The sequence below is a fragment of the Malaclemys terrapin genome, chromosome 6 (assembly GCF_027887155.1).
Source record: "Malaclemys terrapin pileata isolate rMalTer1 chromosome 6, rMalTer1.hap1, whole genome shotgun sequence".
Lineage (NCBI taxonomy): Eukaryota > Metazoa > Chordata > Testudines > Emydidae > Malaclemys > Malaclemys terrapin.
The window spans coordinates 120,947,088-120,968,489 of record NC_071510.1 but is presented as its reverse complement, the minus strand read 5'-3'; the positions used below and the strand labels follow the sequence as shown (position 1 = coordinate 120,968,489).

The 21,402-nt window shown below is 43.6% G+C and overlaps 2 protein-coding genes across 4 annotated transcripts in view; one reads left to right on the top strand and one right to left on the bottom strand.

Annotated features, from left to right (window-relative positions):
- Positions 1 to 2,671, top strand: part of LOC128838842 (elongation factor 2-like) — a 32,090-nt gene extending 29,419 nt beyond the window's left edge. Inside the window, exon 15 of the mRNA XM_054031285.1 lies at positions 1,759 to 2,671. Within this exon, the coding sequence (XP_053887260.1) occupies positions 1,759 to 1,952 (194 nt within the window). The 3' untranslated portion in view covers positions 1,953 to 2,671. The remainder of the gene's footprint in view (positions 1 to 1,758) is intronic.
- A 3,795-nt stretch (positions 2,672 to 6,466) lies between these two features.
- The window catches only part of PIAS2 (protein inhibitor of activated STAT 2), a 53,042-nt gene continuing 38,106 nt past the window's right edge, over positions 6,467 to 21,402 (bottom strand). The window contains exons 11-15 of one of the 3 annotated variants that reach the window (XM_054031287.1): positions 18,319 to 18,452; positions 17,438 to 17,609; positions 11,085 to 11,224; positions 9,217 to 9,254; positions 6,467 to 7,168 (exon numbers count right to left, since the gene is read on the bottom strand). In XM_054031287.1, the coding sequence (XP_053887262.1) occupies positions 6,944 to 7,168; positions 9,217 to 9,254; positions 11,085 to 11,224; positions 17,438 to 17,609; positions 18,319 to 18,452 (709 nt within the window). In that variant the 3' untranslated portion in view covers positions 6,467 to 6,943. The remainder of the gene's footprint in view (positions 7,169 to 9,216; positions 9,255 to 11,084; positions 11,225 to 17,437; positions 17,610 to 18,318; positions 18,453 to 21,402) is intronic. The other 2 variants (XM_054031288.1, XM_054031289.1) reach the window with 2 other exon arrangements.

Sequence of the window (21,402 nt, the reverse complement as noted above, 5' to 3'; positions counted from 1 at the left end):
ATCAGAACTATTTGTTTCTCTGGAGATTCAGACAGACATTACATGGGTTTCTTTGTTTCCTGTTTGGAAGGTGCTATTTGCAATTAGACATTTGAACTTTTTCTAATGATAGGATACACTGTGTAGGTTGCAGATTATTCTGTACCTTGAGTCATAATTTAAACCAGAGCATCTTGTTGAAACCCAAATTCCGAAACAGTTGCACCTAGATTTCCTTGGTATAGGTACGGCTTGTCATTCTCAGCTGATGAACTGAAGATGTTCAAAAAACTGATATTTTCCCTATAGCTCATACTAAGTTGCATTTCCAGGAGTACTGATATCGCAGTTAGTAAGGAGCTAGTCACGTAGCTGCATTGCTGCAGCGGGGGGAGGGGAGAGGAGGCAGTAGTAGTTTTGTGAAGAGGGAAAGGTGAAAAAGTCAGTCATCCTTTTTTAATAAACACACTTACATCCGAAGTAGTTCTGATGCATATGAATTGCTCATCTAGGGAAAAAGGGCAAGATCCACAAAGGTACTTAAGTCCATCATTTAGATGTGTCTGCCATTCAGCTGCCATCTAAGTTTCTGCTGATGGGCATGCACAAAAGCCAGCAGCACTCCTGACACTGGGATCACAGCTTTTGCTGAAACCCTGCAGTTTCTCATGTTAGTTGTCTTCCACCTATCTCCCCATAGGGCCTGATAGTATAGGCACAGCTGTGGGTTTGGGCCCCCTCCATGAGACAAGTGTGTGGGTCCAGAATGCACAATAACCCAGGGGTCAGGGTACTCTCATCTGTCATGAGGGAGTAAAGTTCAAGTCCCCAGCAGGGCCTGAACCTGACTCACCCCTCAGCCCAGGTGAGTACCCTGGTTGTAATGGAGTGGGTCTCTTCTCCCCCGTCCACCCGCTCTTCTTGGCATTTCACTCATGGCTAATTTAGGCAGCTCCCCATTCAGCTTGCTGGCTTCTGCAGTGCTTACGTCTCCCTTGTGCATTGTACAATGAATACAGGTGCCTAAGTAGAGTGTGAGATTCCCCCAGAAAGGGGGGTGCCTAGGAGTTAGCCATTGCAATACTGTTACTAGCAGTTCAGTTGTAATTACAATTAGGTGAAAAGTAAATAAGAGGTTAATGTGTTCAGTTAGAAACCTGGAAAAAACCAAAATGGTTAACTTCAGGCATCAGCCTGGTCAGTTTCCTAGAGGTTGCAGTTGGGAAAGCACATGCATACAGTACTGAACCCTCCAATACTTGCTGGCTGTTGGAAAGGAAGGGTCAAGATAGGACTGCTCCACCCTATCCCCCAACCTTTTTTCTGGTTTCATTGCTTTTGCTTTCCACTAAGAAACCAGCACAGAGCAACAGAGTGCATTGGGAGCAGGAGCGGTAGGTGTGAAGGAAGGATTAGAGGTGCCTTGTGTGATTGTCACTGATGTTCTAAGAATTAAACAGTGGACAATGGGGGGATTACAATACAACACTGGCTATTTTAATTATTTAGTGCTTTATTTTTTTTAAATCATGCCCTTACCCAAGTTGAGCTTAGCATCTCGGTGTTTACACAGCTAGAAAGGAGAGGTTCTCTCTTGTACAGTAACTGGAGTTCAGAGTTTTCTCTCTGGGTGCTCTGTTCTAGAGCAAAACGTGCACCTCAAGAATCTCACTCAACTGTGCCATTCTAGCAAAAACTATTCAATGCACAGTAGGGCTTCCAACTCTGCCTAGACACAGCAGGTATGACCGGCTGACTTTGCTTCCTTCCCCCCACCAGGTTTCACTGCTGACTTGAGGTCCAACACTGGTGGTCAAGCTTTTCCGCAATGTATCTTTGATCATTGGCAACTTTTGGCTGGAGATCCTTATGATGCAACTTCTCGTCTTGGGCAAATTGTGGCTGAAATACGCAAGCGCAAAGGCTTGAAGGAGGGTATTCCACCTCTGGACGACTTCTTAGATAAGTTGTAACCACCTTCTCTGCTTATATGTTACATTTCCTCAAAACCAGGAAGCTTTGAGAACATCATTGAATACAAACAAACAATCCAGCATATTGCAGTTAGATCATGTTCATTGCCAAAAAAAATAAAATTATTAAAAAAAAGTTACATTGACTGATTAGAGGGGTTATTTTTGTAAGCAGGCCACTCTGTAGTTACCTTTGTGAAAAGTGTAGGTAAGTGGGAACTAATGGCCTGAAGTTCTTTTAAAAGATTCTCTCCATTAACATGTAGTCTGTTTCACAACTGTCCTGATGTAGAAAACAGTGGAGGCAGCTGTTTTACTATAGAATTGTGCAAGAATTCTTAACTAAATTTAGGTTTTTCTTCTTAGTCCCCTTAAAGCTAATAATCTATTTCACATACCCCTTTGAAAACCTACATGTTCTTAAAGATATAGTGAAAGTGATCTTAGAAACCAAGCCTTTTAACACAAGATTAAAGTTCTGAATGAATCTAGGTGATCTGTTTTGGTATTAGGGAAACTGAAGTAGACAATTAGAAAAAACAACCCACAATTTCTTACTAGCCTGTTCCAGTTTCTGAAAGAGTTAAATAATGTAACTAAAAAGGTGTTAGGGGAACACCTGCTCCAGAGCTCCTCCAAATAACAGTGATCATCAGTTTGTGGGGGTGAGGCTCATTTGGCTTTTCTCTACCACTATTTTCTCTACCCATTAGAGTAGGTAATAGTGGTAGGGAATTTTTTTTTTTTTTTTTTAAAACAGTGATAGAAACTACTTTCCTCTAGCAGCTGCACAGTATCTGGCTATGTTCAGTTCAGTTCAACTCAAAGCAGGAAGAAGAAGAAAAAACCAGGTTCTTTTATAGTGGAAGCTAAATGGAAGCACTCTTACTTTTCTCCATACATTTTTTACACTAATAAACTCAATATACATCAATCTTGCTATGAAGCAAAAACATGCTGAAGTACAAAGCCTTAAATGTTCCCCCTTCTCCCCCTAGTGCATGGGTGAAATAAGGGTACGCTAGGCTGCCCAATTCAGCATGTTCTCCAACACTATGAACTCTGTTCCCTAGAGTACTCAAAATATTCAATATAAACTTTCTACCAGAAGGGTTGGTATGACTGACATGTCAAAGCAGTCTGTTAGGAACCGTCCACAAATGTCTTAGCTAGTCGCTGCTGTATGTACAGCTGTATAGTATTAGAACTGTAGCCAGCTATAGTTTGTCCATGGAAGTCTTTCAATTGCTTTCATGACTGTCACTATAGGGTTGCACCTGATATTTAGAACTATGCTTTCCTATTAATTGAATGTAAACCTTGCATAGGCGTCCATCAAAAAGTTTTGCCAGTTTTTAAAACAAAATAAGCCCAACTTTGAAAAACAACTGCCATAACTCCTCTCTCATTCTACAATGCCAGTTTGCAACTGCCGAGGAAAACAGCGATGGTCAAAATTGAATTACATTGGTCAAGCTAAACCACACACAGCTCAAACTTGACTTCCTCTCAGTGCTTGTAAGCTTCCCCGAGAAGAGCTGTGTTTGAAAGTGGAGACTGCATTTGCCCCCCCAATTAATGTAATGATCATTGTTATATGGCTGAACAGCTCCTCTCCCCAATGCACCTGATTTATACTAATGAAGCGTTTGCTACATACCAACCAGTGGTGCCAAGGAAATACTTCAATTCTGTTGCAAATTCCATTGCTCGGTCTCTCACAAAGAATGTACTGTTGAGAAACTGAGCACTGATCAAAGCATAAGAAAAGCTGAGAGAGGGATTATCCCCCTCTACTGCAGCCTCTGTAGGGGGCTGTCTGTCAGGATACATTAGGCCATCAAGCACCCATGCAGCCCACCGTTGGAGTGGGTTTGTCAGGTGAATCATTTTTTCTTGTCCCTGGTTGCAGAGCAGCCCTTTAGAGCCCCTTGTATACTAGTGTATCACGGGGGCAACTCTAATTTACACTCGGCCCACAGCAGGCTTCCAGCCAACCAAGAATTGGGCAGAGGGGAAAAAAGTGTAGCTTAAAGCCACCTTTTGCCTCTTGGGTATGTTTGGTGCTGGGTCTCCTGGAGATATGGCACAGAATCTGTCCTGTGGACTTCAACACATAGCTATTTCTCCTTGCTGCACCGCCAGTTCTTCAAATCCAGCCCAGGTCAAAGGGTTGTTGTGGGCTTTTGGCTCTCCCTACATCCAGTTTTACTTACAGGAAAGAATCTTCATTCAACTATACAGGTCAAACCAGACATCACTTTCTGGACAGGGACTAAGGCAGTTATACCACACGACTTTGGCTTCTGGCAATGGAAGCCAATACACTAGACATCCGTCTGAGAATGAGTGGAAAAAACAGACTATACTAGTTGCTGTAGAATTGCATGCATGACTGGCAAAACCTTCCGCATATAGTTCTCAAATGGTGAAGGGACAGCTTGTCACTTCATTTCACGGCTGCAGTATGGATGTTCCAAGCAAGCGTAGGAGGCACAGGTACACTATGCAGTACAGACATACCCTTCCACCCTGCTCAAATGGAAGGGATCAGCAGATTTGTTCCGTGCTCATGGGCAACTCTAAGTATGTTTCCTCAGTTGTCTGCTGCTCTGAGAAAAGAAATAACCTCTCTCTCTAATTGAGCAGATACAACAGACTAGGAAATTATAGAACTGCATATTGCAATTCAGTGCTTCGCATGTTAGTTTATGATCCAATCTATCAGAATGCCGGTGTTGGTCACTGACTTCTACTCCAGTCATCTTAGTGTATGCACAACATGCCTCAGGCGGCACATGACCAGGATTCACCACTGAATTTGGTCCGCTGGTTGGATCATTAGCTTCCCCAGCCCAGGTACTGACAGAGTGTGACAAATGCTGATCCATGCCAGTGACTTAGTGCATCTGCAAAGTACCATGTGTTCTTAGTACAAGAGAACTTTTAAAAATATTGTTTATCTTTAGTGTCCCAAAATTAGCATGGACTATGCTATTTTTACTACAACTATGCAATTAGTATAGAGAAAAAACACTAATCACCTAAAGAAAATTAGAAACAATAAGCAGCTTGGCTTTATTAACAAATCATGCCAGAAAAAAACCTTGCTCATTTAATAGGTACAAAGTTAGTGGACAAAGGGAAAAGAGTGGGGGGGGGAGGTGCACTATTAAGATTGACATGAACTGAAGACTAGCTGAAAGAGCATACAAAAAAGCTACGAGTAACAGATGCCGATTATTTGGGGTGGGAGTGGAGGATGGCAAAGGGATGTGTAATAAGCCCTGTTTTAACATCTCCTGTATTTACACTTAGTTCAAATACTATGGTAACAAGTGCCGTAAGTATGGCTTTCGGAGGCATAAACCACACTGAACCAAATGCAACACTTCCCCATCTAGTACCTAAAAGATATTAGGGAAGAGACAGGAAAGAATGAAAGTGAGTTGTTACGGGAAGAATTTTAAATATAGTCAACAAACACTATACTTGGAAAAGGTGCAATGTCAAGACAGACAATACCAAGATTCCAGCTCTAAAGCAATGCATTTCCTTATCACTTTCCTGGTCTGTAACCCCTTCCAACATACAGCACTGAGATCATCCATAGAATATCATGTACAATTCTGGGTACTACCAAAGAAAATATCAGATAAGAAGAAAGCAAAGATTAAAACAATATTAAAGGGAGGGATTAGGAGGAAAGATTAATTATAGTCCTGATCAGCAAACCCTTCTAGACACTATACACAATAGTACTGTTAAGAAACCTTGCATGATTTGGCCCTATATGTATATTTTGACCAGGCAGGGACAGTGTCTACACTGGTTTGATGATTATCACAACAAAGAAACCCTCTAGTCTACCATGAAGTTATAACAAGGAGTAATGGGCTGAAAGAGTGAAGACAGTTTCCCAAACGTTGTGTCACACTGTGCAATAGCAAAAAGGCGGGTGAAGCTGTTTGAATCATTTAAAGCTCAACTAGACAAAGCTTTGGCAAATATGCACAAAGAACAATCCTGCACTGGACAAAGGACAGACTAGACAGATAAACGACTTTGTGATTCCAACAGCTGCACTGAAGGACAGACAGTTTAGTTTTATGAACTAGTATGGGTAGGCAATTACATGAAGGAAGAACAAGGATTTCATAGTCTGAACAGGGTTTGCTTTTTTTTTGTTTTTTTTTTTGTTTTTTTTTTTTTTTTTTTAAACTTTCCACCTTATACAAGAGGCCTGGCCAGAAGTTAAAGGACTACAGCCAGGTTCTGCATAGCAGTTTGTTGTGTTTACACTATGAATTGAAAGCACACATTAACATCTGTATGATGAAGGGTTTGCATAGTTTTTCTCCAAAATACACAAGGAAGAACACTTTAGGAATTTGCATTCATAAGTGAACACCACAATCAGGAAAAAACTATTTACAGGATTTTTTTTTTGCCATGGAAGGGGGAGGAAGGGGAAAGAAGGATGTAAGGAACAAACAAATATAGCACAAATCATGGCTATTTCACAAACCTTCATTATTCTAAATGAAGTTTATTACAGGCTGCAGTGAAAGAATTCAGCACTGCAGACTTCTGCACCTTTTTCCTGTATCCAGGATAAACATATGCTGTTTTCATTCTAGAGTGGTTAAGTGCCTTTTTTATTTAAAAAAAGTTGTTGTTTTTTACATTATTGCTGTGTAGGAATCCATCCAACAACAAAACAAAGTCAGTTTCCCCAGAACAAGCCAAAGGGTACGTTTGTTCTGACTGTCTTTTTTTACTCCAAATATTTTGTGACCAAGAAAAAAAAAAAGTTCTAATCATTTCAGTTCCTACTGTAGATGTAGTTTTACTCGACTTTCAGAAGGCAACAGAATCAATCTGTCTTTTTAATAAATATCAAAATAGCTTCCAAGACACTGCAGTTCCTTCTCCAGTCATGACGAGCAGCTTTGTGCAATTACTCCTAGAGTTTTTTTGCTGCCAGTGTTTCAGTCTAATGAGATGATGTCAGGAATGCTGCTCCCACTGCTGGTTATGACTCCTGTCTCGCTCCTGCTTGAAGAACTAACGTGAGTGCTGCTCTCCTGGTGGCTGGTAGATGTGATGATATTGCCCGGGGTGCTGCTTGTTAAGGTTGAAGTGAGACTATCCAAAAACATGGGAGGACAGTACTGCTTGAAACAAACAATGATGCCGATAAGGAAGAGACTTAACTGCACAAGGGAAAAGTAAGCTCTGAGGATGCATCTTCCCTACAACAAGTAAGTTAACTACAACAGAAACTTGCTAATACATGCACAATAAGAACCAGACTTTTACAAACCAGCAAGCAAGAACACAGCAAGCAAAGAATGCATCAAACTATATTCTGCTCATTTATTTGAGAAGGCTAGGTTAGTTTTAACAACACTTCATTACTTCTAATACATATGCTACAGAACATTTACTGGCATACAATGAAATCTTAGTACAGAGCTGTAGCAAGGTCTTGTGTTGCTACCACATCTCATTAGTGGAAAATTTACCTCATAATTTGCAGATGTGCAAGTATAAGAGGGTCTCCTATCATTTGTGTAATCACCTTATATTTACATAGCACCTTTAGTCCTCAATGACAAATGTGCTTTGCAAATTCAATGTCTACAAGAATCACTTCATCCACACCACTGAAGTGCAGCCACTTAACAGCAAGAGATACTGGACTCTAAGAACATTTTACCAATGACAAATGGGCTGTAAAAGTCTAGTTTACCCAAAAAAAAAAAAAAAAAATCAAACTCATGCAAATTCAAAATAGGTTTCCTGAATTGGCAGAACCTCCTTTTAAACTAGCATTATTATGGTTGAATACAGCAAGGAGCGTTTAAGGCACTAAATCTCTAGTAGGTTTTAATGAGTCCATACCCAAAAGGGATCGGAACATCTTCAGTCTTTACCTACTCGATGTACCCTAAAAACGTACTATACTAGTTTTTAAATGGATTCATTTCTTACTTTTGTGGTGTCTTCAAAACTATCCCACCCTGGGACCTCGGGTCACAGCAATAGTTTGGAATCAAACTGTAATGTCTGAATTGGCTGGAGGAGTTGCTTTACAGCAATATATTCAATCTATATCCTTTGTGTACAGCCTCTATCAATCCCAGCCTGACAGCCTTTGGATCCCCAACTCAGAGTCCCCTACTATATGGCCCATCTGCAGGGGCGTGCAAAAAGGGGGGCAAGAGCTCCCCTCCCCCCCCAATCTGTGTTTCTGCAGCCTTGGGCCAGGAGAAAATGGCCGGGCTGCTGGCTGAGCTCCTCCTCCCCCTACCCCTACAGCTGCAGCTTCTCCTTCCCTGCTTTTGGAGTCCCCTGTTGCCTCTGCCTCCAGGCCCCGACTCACCTCAGTGGTGTCTGCAAAGCAGGTAGCAGCACTGGGAATCCAGGAGCACAGAAGCAGCAGCAGGCTGCAGCTATAGGAGTGGGGGGAGGAGCCTGCAACCAGGTGCCCTGCTGCTTCCCTCCTTGCCCATGCTGCAGGGACATGGAGAGTTCTGCTGCAAGGGGAGATGCTGCTTCCTCACTGCTGGGCTTCCCCACCAGAGGCATCTTGAGAAATGGGGGGAAGGGAGGGGCCACACATTTGTGTGTGTTTAGTGTCCCTCCAAAAGTGTTGGAATTTAAATTCTTGCGCATGCCCCTGCCCATCTGACACAGCTACAGTAAGTACTTCCTCTTTCTCCCAGGGCTGGGCAGATGACAGCTGTCCTGAAAGCTCAGGAGAGGATCAGAATCTCTCTCAAATCCTAATCTCATCTTGTCTATTTAATTAAGATCAAGATCAAGTGTAGTATCCATTTAATATCTGATATAGCCTCCTGCCTACACAGGGGAATGGATTATAATAGGCCACTATGTAGAGTCAGTTACGTTACAAAGGAATAGAAACTCATGTTTCTGGGAAAAGGACGCTAGCTACCTACCTATCTGGGGATTTGGGGGGGGGGAGAGAAGAGAAAGAGAGAGAGAGTCTTCCCTTATTGAAAAGGGATTCTATACTGGTCTATCATGGGATGGTATGTGCCTTCCTCTCAATGTTTGATACTAGCTACTGTTTGAGACAGGATTCCTGACAGTCTGGACCAGTCGGGTGGTCCGATTAGTTTGCAATTAATTTTTCTGAAGTGTGTAACAATGAAAAAAAAACAAAACACTTAAATTAAAAAAAAAAAAAAAAAAAAAAAAAAAAAACAGACATCAATGTAGCCAGGAAACATACCTGTGGATCAACTGGGATTAGTGAAAGAAAATCCAAACCTAGAAAAATAAGAGATTAATGTTGTCTCCTCTGTTATCAATAGTTGTACAGCTTTAAGAAACATTTTATCACCATTAATTGCTTAGTGTTAGCTACAGAGTACTTAGTGAAGGACACATGGTAATACCTGTCTCAAATTATCAGGAGCCAGGAAAAATAAAGTTGTCTAGTTACAAGTGGGTTTTTTCCCTACATGTAGGTAGAGTAATGGTGGTGTATTCACTGGATATACTGGGGTGATTTTAACATGGTTACATAGATGAGGCGGTAGCAAATTGGAGATATTGCAAGTGTATGCAAGTCTAGCATAGCACAAGATTCGCTATGTGACCGTAACTTTTAATCAAACTGGACATAAAGAATGTCAATATTAAGCATGCTGTAGAGAAGTAAGGTCACAACGTGACCAAGTCCACAACCAAACAGCAGGCCTTTCCTCCATCCAAAGGCAGCCAGCAAGGAAACACTTCTAACATCATCCCTATTGTGTTGAAGCAGTCTGGAAACATTAGGAATGGAGAAGCAGTTCAAACTACAAGCTTCAAGGAGCAGTGACTGAATTTCTTCCATCTTATACACCTTCAGTGCTTAAGCATTTAGGGCAGAATTTTCAAAAACAGAAGCCTACCAATGCTAGAGACACTTTAGTCTTGTATTTTTGAAAATCCTGGCCTTGCCTTCTCCATATTGACAGAAAGAAAGACAAAAGAATAGAGAATGGAATGGGCTACTGTAGAACTCACCTCCTACTCCCTCCCTTGCCAGCCAGCCCTGGCCTCCAACTGGATCTAGGCAAAGGTGTTCCCTCACCAGCAGGCTGTCTGTCCCCCCACCCTCTGAGAAAATGGATGGGAGATTTGATTCAGGAGATTTCTCTACAGAGCCCATAAGGGATCCACAATTCTCATTGTGAAATTCTAGAACTTTAGTTCATTAATTCTCTCCTTAAGGTTAAAAAGGTGAACCGAAGGCTTTTCTGAGTATTCTACAGAAAGACGCTGGGTTTTCTTAAGGGAGGCATGTTGGGAGGGAGGGAGCAATAAAAGAACCAGAGAGCGCAGTGAAACACAGAGGTGGTGATCTATCGCAATGCCATCATCCAGGTGGGGGCTGGAACAGGAAAAAAAGCCACAAGTGTAGCAGGGAGGATATGGACAGGTCAGGGAAAGGGGTGGGTGTTGGCTGAAACCATTTTCCAGGCTCTGTGTACTAGTGTAGGTAGAAGGAATCCCAAAAATCCTCACAAACAGCATTCTTGTAAGGCACGAGGATAGAAAATACCACCATTTCCCACCTTCTGATTGCTATTAGCAGCAGTGTTGAAGAATGCATCATGGGCATTTAGGGGCTGTCTAGATAAAAAAGGCAACAGAGGTCAGAGCTTACACATTGTAGCTCACCTTAACCTTTTTCCTAGGTTAGGCAGAGTAACACTAGGGACAACCTCAACCAGCTAGATCGAGGTAAAAGGTTTCTCTCCTTGTCTAGAGGCAAGGTAAGGTTGAGGTGAGCGGTCACAACTTTAGATGCTTACTCTCCCTATCTTGTGTTTTTGAAGCACATCAGCCAGGTGATCCATCATAGTGAGACTTCTCCTCTAGCTGATTTACCAACACACAAACTCGAGTTTGTGCTCATTAGAGCAATGTTTTTGACTTCACCATTTTGGAAGCTATACGACTGGAATCTGAACATGAAAAGACCCCCTAGTGACCTGCTTGCACTGTTCTGGTTTAGATGTAGCATCAGTGCAGTGCTCAGTAAGGCAATACCTCATTAGTTATTAATGAGAGTGTTGGAAAATGTTAAAAAAATTAACCACCACCTACCTGGCAAGTCTGACGACATACTGGATATTTGTGAGTGGTGGAATGGTACTGAGTAGTCTGTTAATGAAGGAGGAATAGCAGCAGGATCAACCGTGGTCACACTGGGCACTCTTACGGTAGATGGCTGATACATGAGAACCCTGTTTTAAACAGCATGGGAAATTACAAACAAACAATCTGGCTGTTAGTTAAGAGGAGAGAAATTCTGCACCACAGTGCATTCTCATTCACAAGGTCACTATGTTACAACACAACTATAGTGTGGCTACTCACTACACAGTACTCCACTCTAATCTCCTCTTTCATAACAGTCTTCATTATAACATGAACGTATCTTGGCTCTCAACAGCAGCTGTGACATAAGAGCTAGTTGGCATTAAAACAAAGTACAGTGCTGCAGTCATTTATAACACTATCATCCAGGAATATAAATGGCTATTTGTAAGTGAATTAAGTACTCTGGGGGAAGTGAGGAACTGACAGAACTGACTGAAGCCAGGAACAGGACAAGCTGGCACTTGTTTAAGCTTCCCCATGTATCACTACGCCCATGTTTCTCAATGCTGACTTCTAGTGCCACATAAAGTTGGTCCAGCATTTATCAGTCCTCTCTGACCAATGTATGGTATGAAAACAACAAACTCATCTTCATTCACAACTTAAAGCAAGAGTTAAATTCAGCTCTCCAGAGGTGCAAGACAGTACAGTAATCCACTGGGCCAACTATCCCCTCAAATATTTGAATAAGATCTTTTTGTAACCCCAAGTCAGTGATAGAACCTTACACAGGAAACATGCCAGAATGCATACATTTCTAGACACTGAAAAAGATGGCTTCAGAGACATCTTAATTCTACAAAAGCATGTCTGAGGTTTTTGTGCTCAGAAAACAGACAGGAATACTTCAGACCAACATAAGAGAAACATATGGCTGGTTGCACCCATCTTGCCAAAAAGTGGCAGCAGCAGCACTATGAACGGGAGTCATTGGCATCTGACGTTACTATTAAACCTATTCTTTCCTGAAGATATTTAGAATTATTTACATTTGCAATCAGTACTGAAAGAGGAAGAAGTCTGGCGACAGGACTCCTCTGCTGCTCTCAACAAGTGATGGGACTTCAAAGAGGGTCACCACTGGAAATCTATGAAAAGTAATTTCTACTATAGACTTGCCAAAGAGCAGTAAACACCTGTTGTTGCAGAGTGAACAGGACATACTCAGTACTTCAGCAGGTGGCAGAAAGGAGAAAAGTAAGTTTTGGGCATGGAGTGGAGAATTTACTTGAGGAAAGGACATGAGCTACTATGCTGTGACTCTCAGATGTTGTAGGAAATTTGATCATGACCAGTTAGTGATGCCAGAAGGTTGACCCTCTGGAGTGGGTTGGCGGAGCAATGGTCAGCTCTAATAATGGTCAGCCTAACAATAGAGTAACTCCTCACTTCAAGTCGTCCCGGTTAACATGGTTTCGTTGCTGATCAATTAGAGAACATGCTTGTTTAAAATTGCGCAATGCTCCCTTATAACGTCGTTTGGCAGCCACCTGCTTTGTCCTCTGCTTGCAGGAAGAGCAGCCCTTTGCAGCTAGCTGGTGGGGGCTTGGAACCAGGGTGGACTGGCAGCCCCCCTAAGTTCCCTGTGTGGCAGCTTCCCAGCAGGCTACCAATTGCCAGCAGTTCAGCTGTCCCTCCCCCCACTGCCATGTGCTGCTCCTGCCCTCTGCCTTGGAACTGCTCCCAGGAGCCTCCTGCTTGCTGTGCGTGGGGGGGGGGGGGAAGAAGGGGGCTGTCAGGGTGTGTCCCCCTCCCCACTGCTTACCGCTTCTCCATATAGAGCAGGACAGAGGGGAGCTGGCTGGCTGAAGCTGCTGTCTCAACTTCCTGATCTACTTAAAAAGGCAATATATTTAGAGTGGTGTAAGCGTACTTAAAGGGGCAATGCGCATTTCTCTCTCTCTCTCTCTCACAGGGTGTGTCTCTGTCTGCCATGCTGTCTCCTCTACCTCCATTCGTGCTGCCTTGTAAAGTGTGAGGCTACATTAACAATGTGTTAACCCTTGAGGGCTCAGCCGAATGCTAGTTCATCATTTACCAGTAAAGCATTCCCTGGGAAATATCCCACCCTCTTCCATCCTTAGGCTGGCTAACCTAGTGAGGAGGGCTTTAAACTAGGTTCACTGGGGGAAGGAGACCAAAACCCTGAGGTAAGTGGGGAAATAGGATCCTGGGAGGAAGCACAAGCAGGAGAGCGCAAGAGGGGAGGACTCCTGTCTCATACTGAGAAAGAGGGACGATCGATGAGTTATCTTAAGTGCCTATACACAAATGCAAGAAGCCTGGGAAACAAGCAGGGAGAACTGGAAGTCCTGGCACAGTCAGGGAACTATGATGCGATTGGAACAACAGAGACTTGGTGGGATAACTCACATGACTGGAGTACTGTCATGGATGGATATAAACTGTTCAGGAAGGACAGGCAGGGCAGAAAAGATGGGGGAGTTGCGTTGTATGTAAGAGAGGAGTATGACTGCTCAGAGCTCCGGTATGAAACTGCAGAAAAACATGAGAGTCTCTGGATAAAGTTGAGAAGTGGGAGCAACAAGGGTGATGTCGTGGTCGGAGTCTGCTATAGACCACCAGACCAGGGGGATGAGGTGGATGAGACTTTCTCCTGGCAACTAGCAGAAGTTGCTAGATCACAGGCCCTGGTTCTCATGGGAAACTTTAATCACCCTGATATCTGCTGGGAGAGCAATACAGCGGTGCACAGACAATCCAGGAAATTTTTGGAAAGTGTAGAGGACAATTTCCTGGTGCAAGTTCTGGAGGAACCAACAAGGGGCAGAGCTTTTCTTGACTGCTGCTCACAAACAGGGAAGAATTAGTAGGGGAAGCAAAAGTGGATGGGAACCTGGGAGGCAGTGACCATGAGATGGTCGAGTTCAGGATCCTGACACAAGGAAGAAAGGAGAGCAGCAGAATACGGACTCTGGACTTCAGAAAAGCAGACTTTGACTCCCTCAGGGAACAGATGGGCAGGATCCCCTGGGAGAATAACATGAAGGGCAAAGGGGTCCAGGAGAGCTGGCTGTATTTTAAAGAATCCTTATTGCGGTTGCAGGAACAAACCATCCCGATGTGTAGAAAGAATAGTAAATATGGCAGGCGACCAGCTTGGCTAAACAGTGAAATCCTTGCTAATCTTAAATGCAAAAAGGAAGCTTACAAGAAGTGGAAGATTGGACACATGACCAGGGAGGAGTATAAAAATATTGCTCAGGCATGCAGGAGTGAAATCAGGAAGGTCAAATCACACTTGGAGTTGCAGCTAGCAAGAGATGTTACGAGTAACAAGAAGGGTTTCTTCAGGTATGTTTGCAACAAGAAGAAAGTCAAGGAAAGTGTGGGCCCCTTACTGAATGAGGGAGGCAACCTAGTGACCGAGAATGCGGAAAAAGCTAATGTACTCAGTGCTTTTTTTGGCTCTGTCTTCACAAACAAGGTCAGCTCCCAGACTGTTGCAGTGGGCAGCAAAGTATGGGGAGAAGGTGACCAGCCCTCTGTGGAGAAAGAAGTGGTTCAGGACTATTTAGAAAAACTGGACGTGCACAAGTCCATGGGGCCGGATGCGCTGCATCCGAGGGTGCTAAAGGAGTTGGCGGATGAGATTGCAGAGCCATTAGCCATTGTTTTTGAAAACTCATGGCGATCGGGGGAGGTCCCGGATGACTGGAAAAAGGCTAATGTAGTTCCCATCTTTAAAAAAGGGAAGGAGGAGGATCCGGGGAACTACAGGCCAGACAGCCTCACCTCAGTCCCTGGAAAAATCATGGAGCAGGTCCTCAAGGAATCAATTAAGAAACACTTAGAGGAAAGTGATCAGGAACAGTCAGCATGGATTCACCAAGGGAAGTTGTGCCTGACTAACCTAATTGCCTTCTATGATGAGATAACTGGCTCTGTGGATGAGGGGAAAGCAGTGGATGTGTTATTCCTTGATTTTAGCAAAGCTATGGTCTCGCACAGTATTCTTGCTGCCAAGTTAAAGACGTATGGGCTGGATGAATGGACTGTAAGGTGGATAGAAAGCTGGCTAGATCGTCGGGCTCAACCAGTAGTGATCAATGGCTCCGTGTCTAGTTGGCAGCCGGTTTCAAGCGGAGTGCCCCAAGGGTCGGTCCTGGGGCCACTTTTGTTTAATATCTTTATTAATGATCTGGAGGATGGTTTGGACTGCACTCTCAGCAAGTTTGCAGATGACACTAAACTGGGAGGAGTGGTAGATACACTAGAGGGTAGGGATCGGATACAGAGGGACCTAAACAAATGGAGGATTGGGCCAAAAACCTGATGAGGTTCAACAAGGACAAGTGCAGAGTCCTGCACTTAGGACGGAAGAATCCTATGCACTGCTACAGACTAGGGACCGAATGGCTAGGTAGCAGTTCTGCAGAAAAGGACCTAGGGGTCACAGTGGATGAGAAGTTGGATATGAGTCAACAGTGTGCTCTTGTTGCCAAGAAGGCTAACGGCATTTTGGGTTGTATAAGTAGGGGCATTGCCAGCAGATCGAGGAACGTGATTGTTCCCCTTTATTCGACATTGGTGAGGCCCCATCTGGAGTACTGTGTCCAGTTTTGGGCCCCACGCTACAAGAAGGATGTGGAAAAACTGGAAAAAGTCCAGCGGAGGGCAACAAAAATGATTAGGGGTCTGGAGCACATGACTTATGAGGAGAGGCTGAGGGAACTGGGAATGTTTAGTCTCCAGAAGAGAAGAATGAGGGGGGATTTGATAGCTGCTTTCAACTACCTGAAGGGGGGTTCCAAAGAGGATGGAGCTCGGCTGTTCTCAGTGGCGGCAGATGACAGAACAAGGAGCAATGGTCTCAAGTTGCAGTGGGGGAGGTCTAGGTTGGATATTAGGAAACACTATTTCACTAGGAGGGTGGTGAAGCACTGGAATGTGTTACCTAGGGAGGTGGTGGAGTCTCCTTCCTTGGAGGTTTTTAAGGCCCGGCTTGACAAAGCCCTGGCTGGGATGATTTAGTTGGGAATTGGTCCTGCTTTGAGCAGGGGGTTGGACTAGATGACCTACTGAGGTCCCTTCCAACCCTGATATTCTGTGATTCTCTAACTTCACCACCTCAACCAAGCTTCACTATCATCATTGCTGTGTACAGCATTAAATTGTTTAAAACTTATACTATACGTATATGTATACATAATATAGTTTTTTGTCTGGAAAAAAAATTTCCCTCCCCCATTTACATTAATTCTTATGGGGAAATTGGCTTCGCTTAACATTGTTTCGCTTAAAGTCGCATTTTTCAGGAACATAACTACAACGTTAAGCGAGGAGTTACTGTACTCCCCTTCTTTAGATGAGTATCTAAAAGTCTCTCAGGCCCCCAAAGTACTCCAACTGAAATGCCCTGATAGGAAGATGTAGCCTGGGACTGTTGCTGAGTGATATAAAAAATGGGAGGGACCCAGAAGAGAAAAATGTTGGTAACGGTAAGTAATTTCACTGGAAGTTGGGAATCCTGTGTCTAGCTGGGAAAAACAGGGGGATGATGAGGTAAGAGAACTTTTAGGAAGTGGCACTTCTGACAGGGCCTGGCAAAAGCCACTGAACAAAATCCATCCCCCTTGTAACTCTATTAAAACAGAATTGTATCCAGGAATGAATATGGCCTCCTTGTTTTTAGCAGGATGGCTTTTTGCCATCTCTGCCAATCTTCTGGAGTTGAGTTTTGTGGTTTTTTGAGGGGTCTTTAACTCCCATTGCTGCTTCTTCTAACCCACTTAACTCTCCTCTCTCACACAGTGTTTTCTGTCTCTCTTCTGGTTGATGATCAGGTTTAAGAAATTCAGCTGCATACAGACTTTGGAAGGAAAATCTAGGAGTTGATTCAACACAGTACAGTGTTTCCCTTCTAAAGCTGACATGCTGAAGTCCAGCATATCAATGAAATAGCACTATAGGATTTCAGGATGCAGACCCCCTTCACTATTTGTGGTATTTTCAACTCTTAAATGAAAGCTGGTTTAGCAGGAATGCATTAGCATTTAGCACTGGGGACACCCTCTGCCACAGCTATCACACCAAGGGAGTAGATTCTTGCATACACAACAAGTGAGGGCAAATCTCCGTGTGATGTAAAACTATATAAAATAATCACCTATACGAAGATACCATATATTAATACAGTTTTCTGCAAGAAGTAACCTAACAGAAGTTCTGATGTGGAAATTTGGAACTGCATCCAGAAGAGATATTTACAAGTCCATCCACGTTAGTTGTTATTCTGTAATGTCTCAGATAAGCGAACTTTAAAATTAACAAACCCTTTGGTTGGGCTTCCTTGTGTTTCAGACATAAATATGCATTTCCTTTTGGCAGGAGGATCTTCCTCTTCATCAGAAGAGCTTTCTCTTGTCAAGTCGATAACATCTACTTTCTTCTTGTTTACCTCATTGGCCACTGTCACAGAACATGGTTTGCTGACAACAGTGGAACCTAAAGGAGAAGCATGATTGTTTAAGCAATGTTAACATCAGCCGTTTCCATTTGTGGTATGAATAGCCTCTCAAATTCTACTGTACTTAACTGAAACATGAGCCTTTTGGCCTCTATATAGAGAAATCAGAATTCAAAAGCAACCTTGGGATTACTACTCCCTGCACCAAAGACTGGGAGCCACAAAGGCCTTATGTACACTACCGCTTAAGTTGACGTAAGTTACGTCACTCGGGTGTGAAAAGACCCCGAGTGACGTAACTTACACCAACTTCATGCGGTATCTACACCGTGCTATATCGCTGGGAGAGCGCTCTCCCGTCAACTTATTGTGTCTTCACCAGACCCGCTAAATTGACACCGCTGAATCAATCGCAGTGGTGCCAATTTAGCGCTGTAGTGAAGACCAGCCCCAAAAGACCTAGATCATCCAGTACATCTCTGTGTTACCAGAGGGGAACAAATTGCTTCTTGTGCCTCTCCCAGGGATAATGAACAGTCCATTTCCCAAAAGAATCAACATGAAATAAAAAAAAAAAATTTTTTTTGAGAGAGAAAGGGATGTTCTTTTAAAATCTAAATGGGTGAAGGGATACCAAGCCCCCAAACTCACTACTGCTAGCTAAAAGGGTTATCCTAGTTACATCTGAGAGTCTATAACGTTCAGATATTTTTATCCATTTGATATTCAGTACACAAATATACATACTTTCTATTTTGGTACACTGAGGACTGGACACTTTCAGAGCTTCCTTCTTAGGCCTCATAGGACACCAAGAACCATCCTCTTGGAATTTAATCTCATCCACATCTGAACATTCATTAAGGATTTCCATAAAGAGCCTGGAAAATAAAGTTGAGTTGCTTTGGTTTTGTTTACAGTCCTGAGCTAAATCAGAAGTGATGAAGTTAAAAGCCAGCTGTAATGGAGTGTGAATTGCATCAAGGAAGCTACGGAGAAAAAAAAAAAAAAAAAAAAAAAAAAAAAAATTTCATCTACCTGGGGTATTACATTACACTATCAAAGAAACTGAGGAACCACCTGATCAGCATCCGATACAGCAAACAGGAAAACATCAAAAAAGAGCTCTCCAACCTGGAGACTTTCATAAATAACCAACCTTCCACACAAACGGACTTTACTAAAATAAGACAGGAGATCTACATTACACACTTCACCTCTCTACAAAGGAAAAAAAGATCGTAAGCGGTCTAAAATCCTACCTGCCACATGGGGCCACAACAGTGGTACCCCTAACTCACCCAGCAATATCGTCAATTTATCCAGCTACACACACAACTTGGTAGAAGAGTCTGCCCTATCTCGGGGACTCTCTTTTTGCCTCACCACTCCCACAAATGTGATACAGTTCTGCGGTGATCTGGAAGCCTACTTTCGCCGTCTCCGACTCAAAGAATACTTTCAAGATAACACAGAACAGCGCACTGATACACAGATACCCCCCCCACACCAACAGCACAAGAAGAAGAACGCCACAAGGACTCCTCCTGAGGGTCGAAATGACAGTCTGGACCTATACACAGAATGCTTCCGCCGACGTGCACAGGCAGAAATTCTGGAAAAACAACAACGTCGCTTGCCTCATAACCTAAGTCGTGCAGAACACAATGCCATCCAAAGCTTCAGAACCAACCCTGACATTATAATCAAAGAGGCTGATAAAGAAGGTGCAGATGTCATCATGAACAGGTCCGACTACCAAAAGGAGGTTGCCAGACAACTCCCCAATACCAAATTCTACAGGCCACTTTCCTCAGATCCCACCAAGGAATATACTAAGAAACTGCACCATCTACTCAGGACACTCCCTACCCTAACACAGGAACAAATCAACATACCCTTAGAGGCCCGACCGAGGTTATTCTATCTACTACTCAAGATTCACAAACCTGGAAACCCTGGACGCCCCATCATCTCTGGAATTGGCACTCTCACTGAAGGACTGTCTGGATATGGGGACTCTCTACTCAGACCTACACCACCAGCACTCCCAGCTATCTCCGTGACACCACTGATATCCTGAGAAAACTACAATGCATTGGTGATCTTCCAGAAAACACCATCCTAGCCACCATGGATGTGGAGGCTCTCTACACAAACATCCCACACACAGATGGAATACAAGCTGCCAGGAACAGTATCCCTGATGATGCCACAGCACAACCGGTTGCTGAGCTCTGTGACTTCATCCTCACGCACAATTATTTCAAATTTGGTGACAATATATACCTCCAGACCAGGGGCACTATTTTGGGCACCCACATGGCCCCACAATATGCCAACATTTTTATGGCTGACCTGGAACAATGCTTCCTCAGCTCTCATCCACTCACGCCCCTTCTCTACCTACGCTACATTGATGACATCTTCATCATCTGGACCCATGGGAAGGAGACTCTGGAAGAATTCCACCACAATTTCAACAGCTTCCACCCCACCATCAACCTCAGCCTGGACCAATCTACACGGGAGGTCCACTTTCTAGACACCATGGTACAAATAAGTGAGAGTCGCGTTAACACCACCCTATACCGAAAACCCACCGACTGCTATGCCTACCTTCATGCCTCCAGCTTCCATCCCGGACACACCATACGATCCATTGTCTACAGCCAAGCGCTGAGGTTATAACCGCATTTGCTCCAATCCCTCAGAGTTGGACAGAGACCAACACCTACAAGATCTTCACCAAGCATTCTTAAAACTACAATACCCGCATGAGGAAATAAGGAAACAAATCAACAGAGCCAGATGTGTACCCAGAAGCCTCCTGCTGCAAGACAAGCTCAAGAAAGAAAGAAACAGAACTCCACTGGCCATCATCTAGAGTCCTCAGCTTAAACCTCTCCAACGCATCAGTAGTGATCTACAACCCAGACAACGATCCCTCGCTTTCACAGCCCTTGGGAGGCAGACCAGTCCTCGCCCACAGACAACCTGCCAACCTTAAGCATATTCTCAACAGCAACCATACACCGCACCATAGTAACTAACTCAGGAACCAATCCATGCAACCAACCTCGATGCCAATTCTGCCCACATGTATATACCAGCGACACCATCACAGGACCTAACCAGATCAGTCACAACATCTCCGGTTCGTTCACTTGCACGTCCACCAATGTAATATTACGTCATCATGTGCCAGCAATGCCCCTCTGCTATGTACATCGGCCAAACTGGACAATCCCTACGTAAAAGGATAAATGGACAAGCCAGATATTAGGAATGGCAATATACAAAAACCTGTATGAGAACACTTCAATCTCCCTGGCCACACAATAGCAGATGTAAAGGTAGCCATCTTACAGCAAAAAAAACCTTCAGGACCAGACTCCAAAGAGAAACTGCTGAGCTCCAGTTCATTTGCAAATTTGACACCATCAGCTCAGGATTAAACAAAGACTGCTCACAGGTTTTTGTATATTGCCATTCCTAATATCTGGCTTGTCCATTTATCCTTTTAGGTAGGGATTGTCCAGTTTGGCCGATGTACATAGCAGAGGGGCATTGCTGGCACATGATGGCGTAATATTACATTGGTGGACGTGCAAGTGAACAAACCTGAGATGTTGTGACTGATCTGGTTAGGTCCTGTGATGGTGTTGCTGGTATAGATATGTGGGCAGAGTTGGCATTGAGGTTTGTTGCATGGGTTGGTTCCTGAGTTAGAGTTGTTATGGTGCGGTGCGTGGTTGCTGGTGAGAATATGCTTAAGGTTGGCGGGTTGTCTGTGGGCGAGGATCACTATGGTCTGGTGTTATGTAGGAG